The sequence below is a fragment of the Bactrocera neohumeralis genome, chromosome 6 (genome assembly GCF_024586455.1).
Source record: "Bactrocera neohumeralis isolate Rockhampton chromosome 6, APGP_CSIRO_Bneo_wtdbg2-racon-allhic-juicebox.fasta_v2, whole genome shotgun sequence".
NCBI lineage: Eukaryota > Metazoa > Arthropoda > Insecta > Diptera > Tephritidae > Bactrocera > Bactrocera neohumeralis.
In genome coordinates, this window is record NC_065923.1 from 46,061,893 (window position 1) to 46,083,970 (window position 22,078).

General features: G+C 35.2%; 1 protein-coding gene across 4 annotated transcripts in view; it reads right to left on the reverse strand.

Moving 5' to 3' along the window:
* LOC126761599 (nocturnin) overlaps positions 1-22,078 on the reverse strand; it is a 50,613-nt gene that overhangs the window by 19,735 nt on the left and 8,800 nt on the right. Inside the window, exon 1 of one of the 4 annotated variants that reach the window (XM_050477917.1) lies at positions 19,489-19,942. The exons of 1 other annotated variant lie outside the window; for it this stretch is intronic. Coding sequence is in view for 1 of the 3 variants with exons in the window: in XM_050477915.1 (XP_050333872.1) it covers positions 4,930-6,722 (1,793 nt within the window). In the remaining 2 variants the exon portion in view is untranslated. Of the gene's footprint in view, positions 1-4,929; positions 6,892-19,488; positions 19,943-22,078 lie in introns of those variants that run through there. 2 more of the 4 variants (XM_050477918.1, XM_050477915.1) reach the window with 2 other exon arrangements.

A 22,078-nucleotide genomic window follows, 5' to 3' on the forward strand; every position in this document is an offset into this window, starting at 1 on the left:
TATACAACTTTATGCAGATACTTATCAAAAGACAACCTTGTCGTAATTAACCCATTATTTCTGCTCAAAATATTGTGATATGTGCGCAATCACAATGATATAAGTATAATCAATCTAAAATATTTGCACAGTAAAAGATACGATTGCGTACTTATGTTTCTACATAAATATTTGTTGTATAAACAGAACAGCGTAAAACATATATACCTACATACATACATATGGACACTATGAGTGATTTGCGAAATGTTGTAGAAGTTTGTATTTTTATTAAGCGACCTTGAACTTGAGGCGTATTTTTTTGTATAATTAATTTATATTTGCACACACATATAAGTACATATTGTGCGTTAAAGTTTATCTTACGGATATTTTTACAATAATTTCAAACGATTGTTGCTCTCATTGCTGAAGTAGAAGCACTTTTGTATGCTTAAAAGCCAATTATACGAGATATTATTGAATATTGTTGTTGTGTATATACGGAATAGATTTCTTGTTATTGAAATATCAGTGCATACGAGTGACCTTTATAACAAATATTGCTTGTGATCATCAAAAATTAATTTATGCATAAATATAAGTACGCATTTGCTATAACTGCAAATTAAATACCTTAACATACAATATATGTACATTATATCATATAACAATTTTTTGCTGTGCATATTGTACCTTCAATAAATTAAGGTCAGTAGACCTGGTCTATTGAATTATCCGTGAAAAGCAAAAAACAAAAACTAAGCTGAGATAGGTCTTTGACCTAAAACAACACATTTTTAAATATTGAAGCAATAGAATACTAAGAAACATACGCAATTTAGACTTATCGAATAGGAATTGTATTTAGTTAGATATGAATGAAATGGCCTTTTTAAGGACAATAGTTTCATTAACTTATCTTTGAGCCAGAAAAAATAATACGTACATAAAGTAGTTGTTACAAAGGCAAGCAAGTAAGAAAACAGAAATCTGCTTCTCACTAAAGGCTTACAAAAATAAGACTAGATTTACAAAGGTAATGATGTAGACGAAAATAGTAGAATAGTAAAGAAAAAATTATCAATGACATACTAGAACTATATTAGAAATAAAATTCCGCTCACGTTCTTTTCTCTCCAAGCGGCTTCTCATTTGTCGGAGCAGCCGATATCGGACCGATCCATATAGGATATATGTAGCTGTCATACAAACTTGTCAATCAGAAAAATGTTCTTATGTGATTTTTTTTATTTGACGATGCCACGAGACTATACTACAATTTCCGAATATACTGCTTAGAGCGGACTACTACAGCGTATACATTAGAGTGATTCAAAAAAAAATTTTTTTTTTCGATTGGTACTCGGAAAAATAGGTTCCTAGACACCTCTAAGAAATCCTGTCCAAACTCAATGAAAAAAATTATTATGAATGATGAAACTTATAGGCTTTCTTAGAGGTGTCTAGGAACCTATTTTTCAGAGTACCAAACGAAAAAAAAAATTTTTTTTTGATCCACCTTAATATGCATTGATGTTTGACGATGAATATCTCGTAAACGCTTAACTTAATCGAAAAATCATAGGAGACCATTTTTATAGAGCAGTAAATTTCCTACAAAACTATGAGTTTCATCATTCATAAAAATGTTTTTTCATTGAGTTATAAAATTCATAAGAAAAAAAAAAAATTCTCAGACTTTAACTGTTGATATCTTTTAAACGTTTGGGTTTACGAAACAATCATATTAGACCATTTTTATAGAGCATACAATTTCCTACAAAATCTAAGGAACAAGATATTTTTTCAAGTAGTTGGAAGCGAGATATAAATTTTTCTATCTGATAATAAGAAAAAATAGAAAACTGTATGTAGGAGTACCTTCCCGTTACAATTAAAAACCCATGTTTGGAGAGGCTTTCTTAGAGGTGTCTAGGAACCTATTTTTCCGAGTACCAATCGAAAAAAAAAATTTTTTTTTGAATCACTCTAATATACATACATATAGTATATGTACATATACCATACAAACTGATCGATCATAATCAAGATCTAAGCAAACTTTTTTATTTGACTAGATACCTTCATATCGATCGATGACCGATCATCATCAAAATCACTTGGATTTTATTAGAAAGAACTATCAACAAGCTTAACAGACAGTGCCGGTTAGCTAACCATAAGTTAATCAAATAATTTGATCTTTTCCAGTTTTTCTTTTGTAATTAAGTGTATTATTCTGCTAATTAATTATCAATATTAATATACAGTATTAATATCATATCATACCTACATATCATACTGATTTTCAATAGCTGAAGGAGAAAATACGTAAACTCATTATTTCTTCGTTAAAAGTACCTCGGAATGAATTTTGACGTTTTTTACAATGAAAACATATACAGTAAGTGTTTCAATCAAAATATATTGTGAAATGATGATAGTTAAAAAGAATTATTTTACTAAGTTGTTAGGTCTGTCCTTAATTAATATACCAAATATAAGAACAATCTGTATACCAGTTTGTTAACAGCAGCTGCTTAAGTCGGTACACCTCATTAGTGCGTTGCGATTTTTGCGATGGATAATATATTTTTAACCAAATTTTGTATACGGAATCATTGGGAATATTGGAAAAGATGTACGGTGATTCAGTTCTATCAAAAATACAAGCAAACGAGTGATACAAGGCCTTCAAAGGCGGTCGAGAGATCGTTGAAGACATGCCTCGCTTGGACGACCTTTGACCTATTCAACTGATGAAAATATTAAAAAAGTTAAGGATACGGTACTTGAAAATCGGCAAGTAAATGTTAGAGAGATAGCAGGATAGCTCGACATCTGTCACTAATCCGTTCAAATGATTTTGGTGGATATTTTGGGTATGAAACGCGGGCGAGCTCGACGGCCCGATAAAACTTAATTTTTTTTCAAAAAGAATACGATTGTGACCGAATTTAAAGCCAAAAACACAATGAACACCATCGATCAACCACCGTATTCACCAAATTTGGAACTGGACTGTGACTGTGGACTGGAATTCCGCTCTGTGGAAGGCGTTTTCAGTCGATCGAGAGATAAAACAAAATTCGCTGAAGGAGATGAAGGCCATCTCAAAAAGTGCTTATGAAAAATGTTTCGAGATTTGAAAAATCGTTGGCATAACTATATTACATCTGTTGGGGATTACTTTGAAGGCGACAAAATAAATATTGATGAATACATACATAAAAGCATATCTACGAAACAATAAATCGGGAACTGATTTTCAATAGCTAAAGAAGAAAAAACGTAAAATAACACTGGTAAACACTGTTTTTGTCACATGAACTTTGTTATGATTTTTATTTATGTTGGTGTACCCTCATTAAAAATATATAACAGTTTTGTTTCTATCACATCCAGTTTTCTTGTGACAGACTGTGTAACTATTGTGTTAGCTAAATTACATTTTATTTACATTAGTTAGATCGTAAATATGCCACGAAAGTATTTGAACAATCCGGACAATTTTTGTTATGTGTGTGGAGAATTAACTTTTTGATTTTCCTGTGAGGAATCAAGACAAATCCTGTGTTCCACATAAATGTTGTGTAACGTGTGTGAGGCTCCTTATAGGTTGGGCTAAACAAGAACCTAGACATTTGTCATTTGCTATACCAATGATTTAGACGGAACCAAAGGATCATGTAAGTGACTGTTATTTTTGTTTGACTTAAACAAAAGGTATTACTACCAAATCCTAACACACTATCCAGTATCCAAACTTGTCTTCGGCCAAGAGACCCATCCTACATAGTGCCGAACTGCCTGTGCCGATGCCTCCAAATCGATCAAAAAGTGAGAATTCTAGTCCGGAATTTGTTCTCAGTCAGCATAATAAGGTATCTGAACATAGTGACTCAAGTTATGAACGGTAAACTTCAAAAGAACCGCACTTATTATCACAATGTGATTTAAACGATTTAGTACGTGATTTAAATCTGTCTAAAAAACAGGCAGAGCTTTTGGGGTCTAGATTAAACGGCTGGAATTTACTTTCTCGTGGTACAAAGATTTCTTATTTTCGACGTCGTTGTTGGAGACTTAAAAGGGACCTACCGGAAGCCAAATAATCAAGAAAATCATAAGTATCTATTAGATATTAGGAAATAATTCTGTAAGTGTGGCTAAATTTTGTACTTTTTACGAAAATATATGTTTTGATGTCACAAGAAAACATGATGTGTACATTTTTTTTCATTGATATATTATTATTTGGTGGCCCTAGTATATTCAAAATTTGATATAAATTTTCATGTGACAAAAAAAAATTACAAATTTGTTGACCAGTGTAATTATTTCTTCATTAGAAGTACCTCGGAATGAATTTTGACTGAGACTCTAAATATAATTTCTTCAAAGATTTCAACTTTAATTTTTTTACAAGGAAAACATATGTACATATATGTATGTCATAAATGTTTCCATGAATATATGTCCTCATTATATAAATGTTAAATAATTCAGTAGTAAATGTTAGTAGTAGAGAAAATTTAACTATTTTTAATCATTATAGAGATTTAGAGCCTGCATCTCGAAAATATCTACTGCCCAAAAATTACTTCACTATTTATGATTACTCAAATAGTCATAAAATTAACGTAAAACATTATCTTCTCATTGATTAATCAGTTACGCCTCAACTGAAAACTCGACCGTATAAAATCTTTCGTTATTTAAGACCAAAAATTATCGCAGAGCTACATGACATATGTATGTATGCGTACGCCATACCCAAATGAAAACCGGGTAGCTATCAAAAACTGAAGCCATATTTGTAGATATATCTCAACCAGAGAGACGAAAGGCTGGTATTAATTTTGTGTATGAATTGCCACTTATCGTAACGACGCCTAGTCTTTTAAATGGTTATGTGATAAGTTACTTAAATTACATGGCAATTACCTCACAAGATATAAAAGCAAATCCCGCGGTGGCTCGTAATCGTTTACAATATTTTCCTGTTGTTGCTGTTGTTTTCTGGTAGCCACATTGTCTGCATCGACGATACCAAAATCGTCGTCATTGTCACTGTCACAGTCACAGTCACAGTCACAGTTGCAGTCACTGTCACTGCCATTTTCGTCGTCGTCATCGTCGTGGTCGCGTTCATCGCATTCGCTATGCACATTTGCGGTATCGTCGCTACGACGCTCGGCGCATACATCGTGATAGTTGTTGTCTTTATCGTTGTTGTTATCAATGCGGCTGTTCACGTCGATCGAATGAAACGCGTTATTGTTGTTGGAGTGCGTGAATGCGTTTTGTGCTGGCGCAAAATTGGCCGGCGGCACACCTTTTTGTTGGCTTTGTTGTTGTCGCTTTTTATGTTGCTCTCCACGTCTGCGATGTCGGTGCTTTTCTGGTTTCGCTTTTTGTTTTTTCGTTGGCGACACACAGCCGTCTTTGTTTGCCATTGCTTCGACATCGAATGCATGCGCCGTTACATTGCCCGCCAACGCTGCTGCTGCGGCCGCTTTGGCAGCATTCGCATTTGCGTTCGTAATTTCCAGTTGTCGCGCCGCCAGACGTTGTTTCATTTGCACCGTAGAGGTCATTGCTGAGGTCTTTGCCAATGCTTCCGCAATTGCGAATTTCTCACGGAAGTCCTTCAGCATGGCCATCTCATGTTGATCAACGACTGGGCCAGTCGCAGCTTTGTCGTTGTGACAGTGAGTGCGACCACCATCGTTGCGTTCGTCGTCTGGTTTGATCGTGGCGGTTCCATCAGCCAGATCACGTGCTGGCTTGCTTAAATTATTGACAAACTGAATGAATTTGTTCGTATCGTTTCCAGCCTTTTCCTTTATTTCGTCAACAAAACTGGAATCACTGTCCGTATCGTTCGTGTTTGCTGTTAAAATATCCGTGAGAAATTTTTTACGTTGAATGGCAATACATGAGGGCGGCCGCATACTATTCGTAGGCGTCTCTGCTATAGTGGCGGACGTGACTAACTGATGGGGGAGAGTTATTGATCTTTCTACAACTGCCGCTACTCTATCGACTTCATCTACACCGTCCGCCTTGTTTTCATGCAATGAACTGGCACATACTGTATCCACTGAGTGAGTGTGTTGCAGTTGTGGTCTTTGCTGTAGACATGTTTCTTTCACATACTCAGCCAAAGTCTCCTGAGATTTCAAGGCCACCGCGGATGGCGGCTCTAAACCGGCCAAACTCAAACGCAATCGACACTCATCTGTGCATAGCCGACGACACATCTCATTGATGGCTGTGGCGCGTGCGCCCATATCGCCTGGCGCACTATCAGTACACGTCATACAGGGTGTATAGAAAACTGAATTGCCCACTATAGATACGGCGTGCTCATTGTCTGAGCCATCATCACCATTGCTGCTACACTCTGAGACGAGTAAGTCGTATTCCTTTTCAAGGTTGAGCTCATCACTCGAAGAATGCGCCTCGTCATTTCTGTTGTCCTTGTCAGCAGCATGGTTATCATACGTATTGCTTGAGTAAGAATTAGGTTCTAGTTGAAAAAATAGCGGCGGTCGCTCCTCATCCGGTGTACGTCCATCACGCATGTAACTGTTACGCATAGAAGACATGGTAGGTGGCGGAAAATGTAGCAGTAATGATGTGACAGGCATAGCTTTGCCCAGTGTGGGTGTACGGCGGTGACCATAACGTTTGGTGCCCTCAGCACCCAGGGTATCTTCCTGTTGAGATTGCATGGTATGTTCCAATTGAGAGGTGGCCTCAAGTTAAGAATGTATGTATGTTAGTATATAAAGTAGCAAAAGAAACTTGTTAAAAGTTCTCCATGCAATCGATACAATTTTCGTATTATGAGTAGATTTGATTTACTCGTCTCAAATAATTTATATTTTTAATAATTGTATTTATTTATTTTATTTATTATTCACTGGCTCTTCACATTATTTATGAGTTTCTCTCTAATCCCTTTTATTTATTTTTATATTTTAAATGCACAAATTCATTCAATACTGTTTATAAATTTATGTTTTAATTAAATAAAAATCTCGTTGATCTTCACTTTTCCTTTAACCGTTTCTAGTTATTTGTCAACTGTATGTCAGCTAAATTCAGCTCAATTTGGTTCCGCACAATTCAACTCGCGTGTGCACTTTACGTTTAGAACATTGAACTAGTAATCCGAGCAGCAAGCGGCATTTCTTATTTATATTCGCTAGATCGAGGCTAACAGCATTCACAACGTCGGCTAGCAGGCTGGCTAACTAGCTAGCTGTTTGGCTTGGTGTGCTGCTGGTCATGGCACAGTGATGCAAAGTTGCCTCTTGTGTGAAAAAAATTGTGCACGACTAAAGCATTTCAGTATTTCAGAGCCAATGCAATAACCACCGTAGCTGCTGTCATGCTTCTTCTTCTTTATTGGTGTAGACACTGCTTATGCGGTTATAGTCGAGTTTACAATAGCGCGCCAGTCGTTCTTCCTCTTCGCTGTTCGCCTCCAATCGGAGATTCCAAGTGTGGCCAGCTCCTTCTCCACTTGGTCTTTTCAACGGAGTGGAGGTCTACTTCTTCCTCTGCTTCCCCCGGCGAGTACTGCGGTGAATACTTTCAGAGCTGGAGTATTTTCATCAATTCGAACGACATGACCTAACCAGCGTAGCCGCTGTTTCTCAATTCGCTGAACTATGTCAATGTCGTCGTATATCTCGTACTGCTAATCATTCTTTCGACTGCGGTATTCGCCGTTGCCAATGCGCAAAGGACCATAAATCTTCCGCGGCACCTTTCTCTCGAAAACTAGTAACGTCGACTCATCAGATGTTGTCATCGTACATGCCTTCGCACCATATTCCAGGACGGGAATAATGAGAGACTTGTAAAATTTGGTCGTCCTTGTTCGTCGCGAGAGGACTTTGCTTCTAAATTGCCTACTCGGTCAGAAGTAGTAGCTGTTGGCAAGAGATATTCTGCGTTGGATTTCGAAGCTGACGTTGTTGTTGGTTTTACTGCTGGTTCCAAGATAGACGATATTATATCGATCGATCCTCCTTCGAGTCTTTTCCAAGATTTGGCGCATGGTGAATATCTAGTCAGTTATTGATTTTCCAAGCCTAAAGCCACACTGATAAGGTTCAATCAGTTTGTTAGATGCTGTCATTAGGTACCAGAATTAAGGTGATATAGGTCCTTTATCTCACCTTGTGTGGATGATACATGCGCAGAGAACTGGTATTATTAATCATTGGAAGAATTAATTATAATGAGAATAACTTTTGTGTAAATTACACTTTCAGAAATTTTTCTATCCACTTTGTTAAAAGAGAAAAAGAGGTAATGTGACAATGTGATTCTATTTATCACGCTTCAAAATTGGATTTCTTCTTCTTAACTGGATTAGACTTCGATTTTGAATTTTAAATTCATGAAAGTACATAGCTTCTTACTGTTACCAAAGCTCGGCAATTTTAATCTCCAATTTCTAATAATCCTAATAATGACAATTTTATACGAAGGTTTGCTTTAGGAATCCTGTTTAAGTTCCTTAAGTCATTCAAGATTATCCGATTTCTTCAGCGAAAGTAAAATTTAATCATTAGTTAGTTTTAATTATTGAGGGTTTTTTTCGCTTTTAGCAAAACTCTAATATTTTATTTTATTCGTGCTCAAAGTGTATGCTGAACCACAGTGCAAGGCGACGTTGCCATATAAACTTCGTCATTGTTGCAATTATTGCTGCTGTTGTTTTTGTTGTTATTAGCTGTTGTCCGAACGCACACATACACTGTCAGCATACTATACAGTTACCTACAGGTAAATATAGCGTCGCTTTATGTCAGACTGTCAAAAAAGCCAGCTGTTGGTAGTGTTTTTGTTGTCAGTTGATTAGTTTGCCAAAAGTGCTATTGAATTTCTTATTGTCATTGTTTTTGTTGGTCAATACTGTAGTTTTTTGCAATTTATCATTACTTCGCTTTGAAATTGCGTTGTTTGTGTTTTTGTTCATTACTTTGTTGTGACTTTGGCGTAATACCAGTCAAAATAGTAAACAAAACACTGCAACTAAGGATGAACAAACAATTTTCGCGCTTTCTCAGCGAGTAATTATGAGTTGGTCATTAAGGATACCTAACAACTACGTAAGTGCGGTACAGCAAATGTAATTGCATTCTTACCAAACATTCATATGTTTGTAATACAATTGTTTTTTATATTTTTAAACTTGTATGAACATTATAAAATATCTATGAAAAATTGTAATTTAGCTACTTACTATAAACAAAGCATTTGTAGAATTTTGTCGCCGATAAAAACGTTTGCACATATTTATACAATAAGTTTGATTACGTACATACATAACTATTGCAAAACAAATCACATATTAAACCCTTCATTTTCAAAATGTGCATTCATACTGGCTTTCACTAAGAAAATATCCGGTTCCGTACACACCCATTTCTATTTACTCAGATTGGTTGATATAACGACTGTGTAAATATTACAAAACATACATATGTACATACTTTTGCTAAATATTTTTTGTGAAAATTTCTGCTTAAAGTATTGATACGGAACAAATTTCTATTAACTAGAGATATAATAAAATACTAGCAAGGGCTAAGTACGAACGGAAAACAACTAAATATTATTATGTTTGTGTTTTTATGAACATGCATGTATATTTATGTAAAGCCTTAACCTTGAATTAAATAATACAAATCGGCTTCCGTTGATAACCTTTCTCACAAGCCAAGCAATTTTAAATATTTTAAAAATGAGTACAAACTCAAACTATTTTGACAAAATAATTAACATTACCATATAGCACTTTTAACCGCAGACCTCGTCGAATTTCTACTTTCTTAGCAGCAATCTTTCAAGTAATGTATTTCGGATTTGAATGAACCTAACTTAGAATAGGATAACAATGTGACGACGGTACTCAATCGAAAATTAATCCGAATGAGACCGTAATGCCTTAAGGATAAATAATTTTATATTACACATTTCACTACAATAACGGGTGATCCAAGTAGAGGTACTTTTTTCATAGCCTTTTTTGAGAGATAACGCGTGAGCCGTGTCAAGTATCATGTTATTTTTGTTCAGTATTGTTTGGCATTTCATCATGGAAAGATTTTGAACAACGTTTACAAATCGTTCAACTTTATTATGAAAATTCCCGCTCTGCTTCGCACGCTTCATTCAACTTATGGTCAACATAATCGGCCTACTGAGCGTACTATTCGTAACCTAATACTCAGCATTCATTATTGGATAATATTCGACGGAATTGACCACGTCCAGCACACAGTGTAGAAAATATGACAGACGTAGCAGAGAGTGTACACTAAGACCGTGGAGAGTCGATTCGGCGCCGTTCCGAGCAACTCGGACTGACGTATGGAACGACTTGGCGCATTTTACTTCGAGATCTTAAATTAAAAGTGTACAAAATACAGCTTGTGCAAGAACTAAAGCCGCTCGACCTTACCAATCCGAAATCGTTTCGCTCTATGGGCTCTTGAAAATTTCCAAGAAGATCCGACGTTTTCGAGGCAAATTTTGCTCAGCGATGAGACCCATTTCTGGCTCAATGGGTATTTCAACAAGCAAAATTACCGTATTTCAGACGAAGAGTACTGGTGAGATCCGTCAATGCTTGAAATTAAAGCTCGTGGTCTCGGTGAAATTTGGTATCAACAAGACGGCGCCACTTCCCACACATCGCATCAATCAGTGGATTTATTGTGAAAATACTTCGGGGAGCAGATAATATCATGTTCTACGCCGGTCGATTGACCACCAATATCGCAGACAATCCCGCTTCGATTCAGATCTTGGAGCAACACATCACGTGTGTCATTCGACAGTTGCCAGTCAAAATGCTCGAACGAGTCATCAAAAATTTGACTCAACGAATGGACCATCTGAGACATAGCTGCGGCCAACATTTGAGAAAGATAATCTTCAAAAATAAATGCCAAATAATGTTCTTTCGAATTTTAGTGTTTTTTCTTTAAAAAAGTAGGGAGCCTCGAAATGGAATATTAGTATGATTTATTTGCAAGTAAGGCACCACAGATGACAGGCTTCTCAAAATATTTATTTTCGCTGAAACCTCAAAAAGTTTGGAGCAAAACTCGTATATAATAGTTAGAATTTTTTTCATTCTCTGAACCATTTTGTTTACAAATTCACAAGTCAACCCGCAATTAAACGATCGAAAGTGCTATGAGAAATGTATTTATTTGATTTGTTGTTTATCAATTGAAAGAGCTATTCAGTCTATGGAAGCTGCACATCAACAATTGTATTGTACGTATGTACATACTTATTTATAATTATACGAAAAATATGTTGTTTACGTACGATCGATATCTTATTTATATTAATATTTACTAATACTTCTTTTTACTTGAGTATTCGCAGTTCATGGCAAATTTCGTGCCGCACGTGCCATTGTTATTTTTTAACTCATTTCTTAATTAATGATTCTTAATTATACCTACTACATGTATATTGCAGTAAAGCTGTTTTGAATGTGAGAGCAACTATTAAATAATTGAAGCAGTCTAAATATAGTACTAATAGAAATTTCAAGTGATGGATTGGTCTACGATATGATGCTGCGGCACACCTTTTCAAAACGAGTATTAAAAGCATCTGTGTACCATATTTTCACACCACAAACAAGTATGCGGCAATTCTTATAAGCCAACATTTGGTCGAGAGCTTAGATGATTTATTGAGCGATATATTTAATATATTTTGATATTTTTAAAGTGTGATGAGTTGAGTCGATTAAGCTTCGTCCGTTTGTATGTTTGCGAAAGGCCTCTCTAGTCAGCATGAATGGCTGCCCGCAGGGTTGCACTCTAGAAGCGTTGTGCATATTAGGATGACCTTCTTCTTCTGGTTGAAGATCTTCAAGCGGTCTGAGTTAGAGCGGGCGGGAGGACAATTTTCACAAATTGTAAATACTTGGAACGTCTAAGTGGGGTTGGAAATATCGATGTAAAAAATGGTGACAATGCTGCATAAGGGTAGATTGTCGCCGGTTCGTCCACATTTTGTCCGGGTAAACGAAGCCTGCATCAGGTATGTGACGCAAGTCAAAATGCTTTAATGTGTCATTGCTGCGAAATGATAGGATTTCCGATAATGATATGGAGAGGGAGTAGAAGGCTTCTAAATGATAGGGTCAGATGTAGGTGACAAGACCGTTGGGACAATAGTTCCATGGGGTCAAACACCTGGTCACCAGTTCAGAGCAATATGAAGGCTCAACTGATAGTAGTTTCGGCTAGGAAATCTGACCAGATACTTAATACTAGTACCACGGGAGCAGGAGCCCTTGGAGTTCGCTGCAACATGCTCATGCGGAGTGATCCCTCGGTGAGTATCGTGGTGGTTGTGGTTAACACCCGAATACTGACACTTTGTCATTTGAATGGGAAGTTGACAGGCTGCCAGACCCAAAGTTCGGCAAAGGTTTTAGTTGGACTCGAACTCTACCAAGGTAATTAGTGTGTCCATTCCACATGTCAATTGGTGCTGAAAATGGCTGAGATTTTTACGGTTCTGATCAACGCATTGATTTGCCTATGAGCGTGGGATAAGTCTGATGCCCACGTAAAACACACCGGACGTTGACCGATCAAGATATCTTTTATGGAATATTTAGTATTTGTGATATATAGATATATTCCGATTACGTAAAACTAACTGCCATGGGAATAAGCTCTCTCATAGATCGAATCAACAACCTTTAATTTAATTTTACTTTAAAAGTAGAGTTCTGCTGTCATTTCATGTTTTGTTTTCGGTCTGGAAAATCAAAAACCGAAAAAAGTAACGAAATTTCGCTGAACAAATCAAAAAAATTTATAAATTGTAAGTCCGCTCCTCAAAAGGTATATGACCTTTATTTTCTTTTTTCTGTTGCTAACTCCCGGTTAAAAGGTATATAGTGTTAAGTTAAATAAACGATCCGGACAAAATAATACGTTTCTCCTACTATTAATTTTAATTATTTTAATAATCTATTTTCTTAATAATATTAAAGTTAAAAATATAGTAATTATCAGTCTGAACTCAATGTACTAGCTAGCTAATTAAGTTACTTTAGAGTGATAGCAAATATTTATAAAATGTATCAAGAAATATTGTGTTGTTGCAGATAAACTGATTAAAGTCATACATATGTACATATTTATATGAAAAATCGGACATTAATTTACAGTAGGCGCTGCAAGATAATAAGCCTTGGCTATTTTTACTATATTCACTCGTTTCTCTAACGCTAAAACTGCTAATAAATATCTGACTTACCTCTCTACGTATTAAAAGCATAACACACCCACACTTCTACATACATACATATACTTGTATGTACATATTTCCTAAGCTTTCGTAATTTATTAAAATGTAATAAAAGGCATTTCAGTTGCATTTCAGCGATTGGCATTCTCGAAACACTCAAGTGCACTTTCACATGTTCGTAGATAAATCTAATTTATTTCCGGCAAACAATTACACTTACCCCCAAAACAAAAACAAAAAGAAAGCAAAATGTAATAAAGCACGAGCAAAATGCAATTGAAATGCATATGACTACACCTAATACATATCTGATCAAGATATATGCATGTACGAATATATTAGTGTATATAAATAAATATTTACAAAAATAGATAATAAGGGTATTCACAATGAACTCGTTAATTAGGTAAAGAGCCAAGATATTCAGCCAAGATATTCAACAATATTTGATTAAACTATTATTATGTGGTTGATTTTTAAGTAGAACTCTATACGGAGCGCAGATAATTGGATGTACACGAGACAGAAAACCACCCGGAAAATGGAAATAAATTCCTCGGGTGAATGATATTTCGAAAAAAAAAGTATTTTGCTAGGACTGTCCTTAATTACTATGCGAAATAGGAGCGCGCCCCATGAAGCAATTTGTTTACAGTAGCTGCTGAAGACGGTACACCTCAGTGGTGCTTTGCGATTTTTACAATGGATAAACATATGGAACAAAGAATTTGTCTCAAACATTGTAGTTTTATCCAAACCAAAACTTACGAGTGGTACAAAGCCCTCAAAGGCGGTCGAGAGATCGTTGAATACATGCCTCGTTCTGGACGACCCCCTTCAACTGATGAAAATATTATAAAAATGAAAGATATGGTGCTTGAAAAACGTTAGGCAAGTGTTAGAGAGATGGCAAGAGAGCTCGATATATCTCGCGAGTCCATTGTAATTATTTTGCTGGATATTTTGAGTATGAAATATGTTCTTGCTCGTCCCGATAAAAAGGCATTTTTTTCAAGAAAGAAAAAGTCTCTTTGGATTCCACTTTCATGGAGAGCATTGTAACTGCCGATGAAACATGAGGTTATGAGTTTGACATGCAAACAAGTCAACAATCATCGAAAAGAGCGAGTCGAAATAAAAAAATTACGTCAAAGCCGCTCAAAAAGTGCTTATGAAAGTGTTTCGAGGACTGGAAAAATCGTTGGCATAAGTGTATTATATCTGGTGGGAATTACTTCGAAGGCGACAAATAAGTATTGATGAATGAAACCAAGAAAATTGGTTGGTATATGAGCTCAAGTCAAGACGTTGAAAGACCAAAAGCTATTTGAACACTAAAAATGAAGTCAGAATGTGGCTAGATATGGAAAATGGATCCATTATGGCAAATTTTGAAAGCAAAAAATCAAATATGAAACCTGATTAACCAGTCAAATTAACGGCAAAGCCGAATATCTGTGGCTACAAGGTAATGCTCTGTATTTGGTGGGATCGGGTCGGTCACTATTATAAATTGTTAAAGACGGGTGAAACCATTAATAGAGAACGTTACCTAGAATAACTTATCAAAGCAGAATAAGCGGCTAGACACGAGGCTACCAATTTCTATAATGACAACGTTCGGCCTAATTTCGCAGGAGTGGTTCAAAACTATTTGGGAAACAGCGACTGGGCAATTTTACCTCAACCGTGTTATAGCCCGGGCCTCGCCCCATTTTCTCCCGTCGACGCAGTATGCGGATATATATATTATATCAGAAGAGTGCATCAAACACAGGGTTGATTCAGATTGCTAATATATGTATGTAGATATGTACTATATATGTATGAAAGTTTGGCAGTTTCTAACAACTAAACTATAACTAACTGAGGTGTAATCATCTTACACGAAGCCAGCCATAAATCTAGTCGTACTTATGTCTTCTTGATATATGCACATACTTATATAAACGTGTTTATAATCATAAGTCGTTTATTCATGTTTAGTCTATCAAATTCGTTTTAATTCGCCTATCTTTCTTATCATAAACATTTCATTCTTAAAGTTTTTTTGTAGATAAATTAAAAAAAAAAAACATTTTAACAAATTTTTTTTTTGTACATAAAATTAAAAAACATGTTAACTCATTTAAGTGACACCTTAATGGTAGAAACGAGTAAAATCTTAACAGATTCTGCCTAGAAGTATGCCATACAATATTTCTTGCTTCAAATAAACAACAATACACATACAATATAAGTATGTATGTATATGTATGAATGTGCTATTGTAAATATACAAAAAACAAATAAATTTATAAGAAAACCATTTCGCATAGTTACAACAAATACATACATGTACATAATATATGTAGTATAGTTCAGACAGACGTTCACTGATATATTAAAATGTATGTATGTATGTACATATGTGTGTATATGAGCAATGAAAAAACAAGTGTTTTAAGAAATAGGTACTTTGAAATGCAGATAAAACGCTAAGACTTCCATCTGACAAATTTAGCTGCTGATAAGCTGTTGATACCGTTCAATCCTTTTGTATATTTTATTTATTTACTATTTAAATTTATATATCTATAGAAGCACTATTGTGCATACTAAAATATCAACGTGAATACATTCATATGTAGTATGCAAGAACAACTACTGTTAAGTGAAATACGTCAAATAAAGTAGCTGTTTTGTTTAAAAAAAAAGTCATTCGTATGTGGCCTTCTTAATGTTGGTGGCTGTTATCAGTTACCGCGTGTGACATATACTTCTTTCACAATATTTATGTATATGCACGTATGTATGTGCGTATGTTTGCAGAAACACTCACCGTGCCAGACGTTTATCGATCTCTTGGCTAATTCGCGGTTGCATGTCTCCCAGCGCGTAAGCAAAAATAAAAGCATTACAAGTACACTTACACACATACATATGTATGTATATTGGCGCATATAAAAATATTCACACTATTTCATACTGCTGCACAATTGCAAAATATACATATACATATACATATGTATGTATATAATTTCACATGCAGTATCTGTTATTTTATGATTTTCGAACTTTTGCGTATTTCTGCAGTTTTTTCACAAACGCACTTTTTCGTTGCCAACAAACCGACTTTTGGTTTGTTAATTTTGTACACAACGCGCGCGTTTTTCATTGAACTTGTCTGCTTGCTGTGTCTGCGAGGAAGCAGAAACTATGGGAAATCACAGCCATTGCGTTTGATTTCGTGATCTAATTATAAATAATAAGACGAGAAGAATATATGCTTATACATACATACTATATATGTACATAGGCAATGTAGCCACATCGGTGAGAATTTACGAAATTTTCTGGGAAAATTTTGGGTGTAGTGCTATTGTTTATAGCTTCCAAAACGAATTATTTTGCCATTTTAAGGTAACCCCACAAAATTTTAAAGCTAAAAATACCTAATATATAGGTTTTCAAACTTTCTGTTGACTTTGTGGCGGGTATATCGACAAATGAAACTTCTTTCTTAATGAAACTGATCGAGCTTATTTTTAAGATATATGTATATGTGACCTGGTCTACGGAAAGGGGGTTAGGTGTCAAAAAAAAGGAGAACAATTAATGAGATAACGAGAATCTGACGATTATTTTCAACAGCTTTTCCCAGAAAACTAGTTTTCGCACGTTAGCTCCCTTTTCGTTGACCAGGTCACATATGTATATTAAAATATCCTATCCTTAACTCCCATATAACCAGTATAGGGATTTCAAATTTCAAACTTGCGTTTATAGCGTATTTATTGGTCAATTTATAAGATATCTTAGCAAAATTAAGTGAAGTAAATATTGGCTATATTACGGTTTAATATAGAAAATATGTGAAATTAATGTACAAATTACCCCAGCTACCACTTACTACATAGACCGTGGTTTGCCAACATCTGAAAATATTTCTCAACTTTTGAAGCTTGCAAATTGCAAGGGTATAAAATATTCGGTTACACCCGCACTTATCCCTTTCTTACTTTTTATTCTTAAAATGTGGCAATCAACAACTTCAGAAGGGTTATAAATCTCCTGCAAAACCAATTTTCGTACACTTAAGAATAGACTCATCGACAGTTCTAAAAGTCATAATGTATGTACTACAGTGATTTATAGAGAGAATATTTTGGGTAGTAAAGATAGCAGAACCAGCAGAGAGCATGCATGAAGACCGTGGAGAGTCGATTCGGTGCCGTTCGCAGCAATACGGTCTGACGTATTGAATGACTTGACACATTTTACGTCGAGATCTTACATTGAAGGCGTACAAAATACAGCTTTTGCAAGAACTGAAGCCTCTTGACCTTCCCTAGCGACATCGCTTCGCTCTATGGGCTCTTAAAAAGTTCCAAGAAGATCCGACATTTTCGTGCCAAATTTTCTTCAGCGATGAGGCCCATTTCTGGGTGCCATGTTATCCAGAAAAAAACAACGGTTTGGTGTGGTTGATAGACCGGTGGAATCATCGGTCCATATTTCTTCAAAAATGATGCCGGTGAAAACGTAATCCGCAATGGCGACCGCTATAGCGCCATGATAAACGACTATTTGATGCCCGAAATTGAAGATCGTGATCTCGGCGAAATTTGGTTTCAACAAGACGGCGCTACTTCCCCCACATTGCATCATTCAATGGATTTATTGAGAGAAGGCTGCGGTGAGCAGATAATCTCACGTTTTCAGCCGGTCGATTGGCCACCAAGATTGTGTGATATCACACCGTTAGACTTTTTCTTGTAGGGATATGTAAAGTCTAAGGTCTATGCGGATAATCCCGCTCGATTCAGGCCTTGGAGAAAAACAACTCACGTGACATTTGTCACTTAAGAGTCGAAATGCTCGAACGAGTAATCGCAAATTGGACTCAACGGATATACCAATTGAAACGTAGCCGCGGCCAATATTTGAAAGAGATTATCTACAAAAAATAAATGTCAAAAAATGTTCTTTCGAATGATAATAAAACTTTCCACCTAAATTTGAAGTTTTGTGTTTTTTCTTTAAAAAGTAGGAAACCTCGAAATGGATCACCCTTTACTTTATTAAATACCAGTCTTCTCAAAATATTATCGCATAAATGCCGTTGTAGGAATCTACTTCGGAAAAATTTATCAATTTCATAAATAAATAAAGAGAGAAGACTTAAGAAACATTTACAATGCTCAAAAATGTCTTCTGTTGTATAATGTTCTCTGAAAGCACAGTACAACAGCTAATCTGAGGGGTGAGAAATTCCAAGTCAGGGTGATGGTACTAGGTCAGTATAGTAAAACCCTAAAAGGGTTTGGCGTTCGTATGTGCCAGTTTTTTTTATGACCTTTTAAATTTTTTTTTTTTTTTTTTTTTGCCGAAAAAACATCAAGATAAGGAAAAAATTTAAAAGGTCATAAAAAAAACTGACACATATGAACGCCAAACCCTGGAATTTCTCACCCCCCAGACAATAATCCGAAAAATGTTCCACAGTGTAGTTCGAGTGAAAATCAAATATCGAATTAATCACTTTTAAAAATCCGGTCTTCTTTTCTCTAACTCGAGCTCTCTGCAAGATTGCTAGCGTTATAAATAAGCCTTTGAACGTATTTGAATGGAAGTACTGAAATTGTAAAGTTAAGATTATATTCATGTCATAATCCCCAAATTTGATAATGATTTGAACATACAATTGGCGTACGATAAACAAATTGAAATAAATATTGTTTATTTAAAATTAACTAGATAACTTTTAGTTGCTAACGTATGAACCTTTTGGACATTTTCTCCGAACTGCTCAAAAATACCGAGCCGGATCTAAAATTTCTTGGAATCGATCGAAGACAGTTGTTTCGTAGAAAATTAAGTTTGTCTTCATAATTATTTAACCTTTCAAAATAATTTCCAGTTTACTTTAGAAATATGCGGTCATACAGATTGTAGAATTGCCAACCACACTGAGGGGAAGCTATTATCTTATGAATAGAAAATCCATAAGTAGCGAGTAGTTTATATATAAGGCAATTATGTAGCTTTGTTCTGCATACCATGTTGCCGCGTTGCATATACATAACTATCACACATACATGCATACTCGTATATGGTTTTATATGGAAATTATATGCAAAGAAATCCAACACGCTCGCCCACTATCAGTCGTAAATGGTTTCATTATGATGTTATGCTTACCATTTCCATGGATTGATTTCAAAGTGCACTTGTTTCGAAACAAGTAAACAAAACCAGCGCGAATTTCTTGAAACCGGATAGAATCGCTTTTATGCGCTTAGAAGCACTTCTTCTGTGGATTTCACTTTAATTGTATAGCTGATGCAAGAGATGTTTTCACAGATTCTACTGATTAGCACTTTAGTAAGCAAATGGATGCACAAATTGGGAAATCCTTTGGAAAAATGTCCTTTTTTCTTATAAGGAGCACTGCACAGTTACAATTTTGCTTGTGATACACTCTTTGGAGGAAATACTTTTTTCACTAAAGGCACACATGACAAAAAATTTGCATTTACTATATGAAGATTATTTAGAGGTTTCCAACAACCGAATAGCACCGGACTAATGGCGAAACTAAAGTGTACAACAGCGTTGTGGTAAACCTTGTGAGATCACTATGCGCACTCAATTCGAAATCAACTAAGCTCTAATGAAAACATTGCAATCACTTTTATACATAATACAAGCTATATACACACATACATCTGGCAGAACATACATATAGCGCGACACGCTTGTCGGCGTTCTCTGATAAGGATAATCAAGTGTAAATACTCGCTTTAAAGGAACGAAAGCAAAAAGCGCAAATGAGAGGTATTCTGCTGACAACAGCAGTACTGATGGTACCGAGATTTTATTATATAAGTAAACAGAGCGTAAAATGATTGAGGCGCTTCTGGCAAAGCTCCCGCTGTTTTTTTTCTACAGATGTACATCTGTATTTACTACAAAGTGGTGTGCGCTGGTTTACTCACATCGATTTGCCCTTTGTTGGCAAACGCCGCGAGCATTCTCAGGCACATGCACATACGAGGAGGGTGGGATTAGTCCGTACTTTTATTTAGAGTAGGACAACAATAATTTTATGCTATGTATTTTTTAGCTTTCAAGCAAAGATCCGTAAGTTTTAACGAACACTAGTTGAATATCATTAGCGGCCAAATCTGCTGGTCCATACGTTAAGAAGAATATGCTGAGATTTTATCGTAAGGTTAACTTTATTATCTTTTGTTATAGTGGTCTCGATATAAAAAAAATTGTATACAATTTATGATTTCACGAAGGAAGAAGAGTCTCTATGAATAAAACATTGTTACACTGTTTATAACTTTGGAAAGACTCTGCCGATTTGGATGGCCTACGATTTAAATCTGCTCGGAATAGCAAAATATCTACCGAAATATCGAAAAGTTTCACAAAAAAAGTCAACCTAGAAAGTTATCCAAACAAATAGAAAAATAGAGAATCGTATTGTACAATAAACTATAAAAAATGACAGCAATTATCCAATTTATTGGTCATAATAACTATACAGGTCATGAAAGAAAAAAATAGTTTCATCAAAACACATATGTATGTATACTGCCAATGGTATTGTACCTACCAAACTTTGGTGCTATTGTTAAACCCATGAAGAACATATTAAGTTTGTCACGAAGGTTGTAAAACCCAGAAGGAATCGTCGACCTTATAAAGGATATACAATAAACGATCAGCGTGACGAGCAGTGTCGATTTGGCCATCCCTCTCTGTCTGTCTGTATATTTCTTATAATATTTCGATTTGAGAGTATAAAAATATTGAGTAGTCGAAAAAGTCTTTTCGTATTTCTAATCAAACTTCAACTCTTTTTTTATATTTATAATAATAAATAAATAAACAAATATGTACCATTCTGGTCGACCACGTTTTGCCATTTTTCTGCTAGAAACATTATTCCATCAGTGTAAAACTTTCATCTGTGTTAATTGAAATTTCGGAATTTCCAGAACGGAAGCGAGCAAACATTGTTTTGCTACACGAACTAATACAGCATCGTCTTCGCAAACTTCACAATTTTCAATGGTGGCTTACATGGCTTTCTTCCCGTTTTTATACAAAAATTTCAAAATATAGCGAATTTCTTCATTATTTTCACTCATTTTTGATCAGCTGTAACTTTTTTTCAACTTCCGCAATTTTAATTTTTTTTTTGGTTAAATGAAGCTTAATATCTCATCTTTCAACACTATGTGACATGACACACTGGAGATGCACGATTGCAATGACATCTATTGACAAAATACGAACAAATTTTTTCGACTACACAATATTTAAAATAAAATAGCTACTAATTTATTGAACCGCCCTCGTATACATACATATATATGTAAGTTTCTTTATTAATTTGCCAGACGCGCCAATTGGGGTTCTACGCTTGTATGTACGTAATGTTTTATTTAAACAGCAGAACGATAGACTGATCGATTAAGTGATTCACTAAATCATTGATTTTGAAGAAAATTTATAAGTAAGTAAGGCATGGAGATTTATGGGGTACTGTGTCACAGAAAAAGATTACTGTTTTCAAAAATATATATGAAGATAAGTATATATATATATATATATATATATATACCATAGTTGAAATATTAATGTTTCATAGTGTAAAATAGAAAAGATTAAATTAGTTTAATTCTAGAAGTATTATGGAACTAAAATAATACATTTAAAATACTTTATTTAAGATCGAAACAAAATTCACCCAGAGACCTTCTGAACTTTGTAC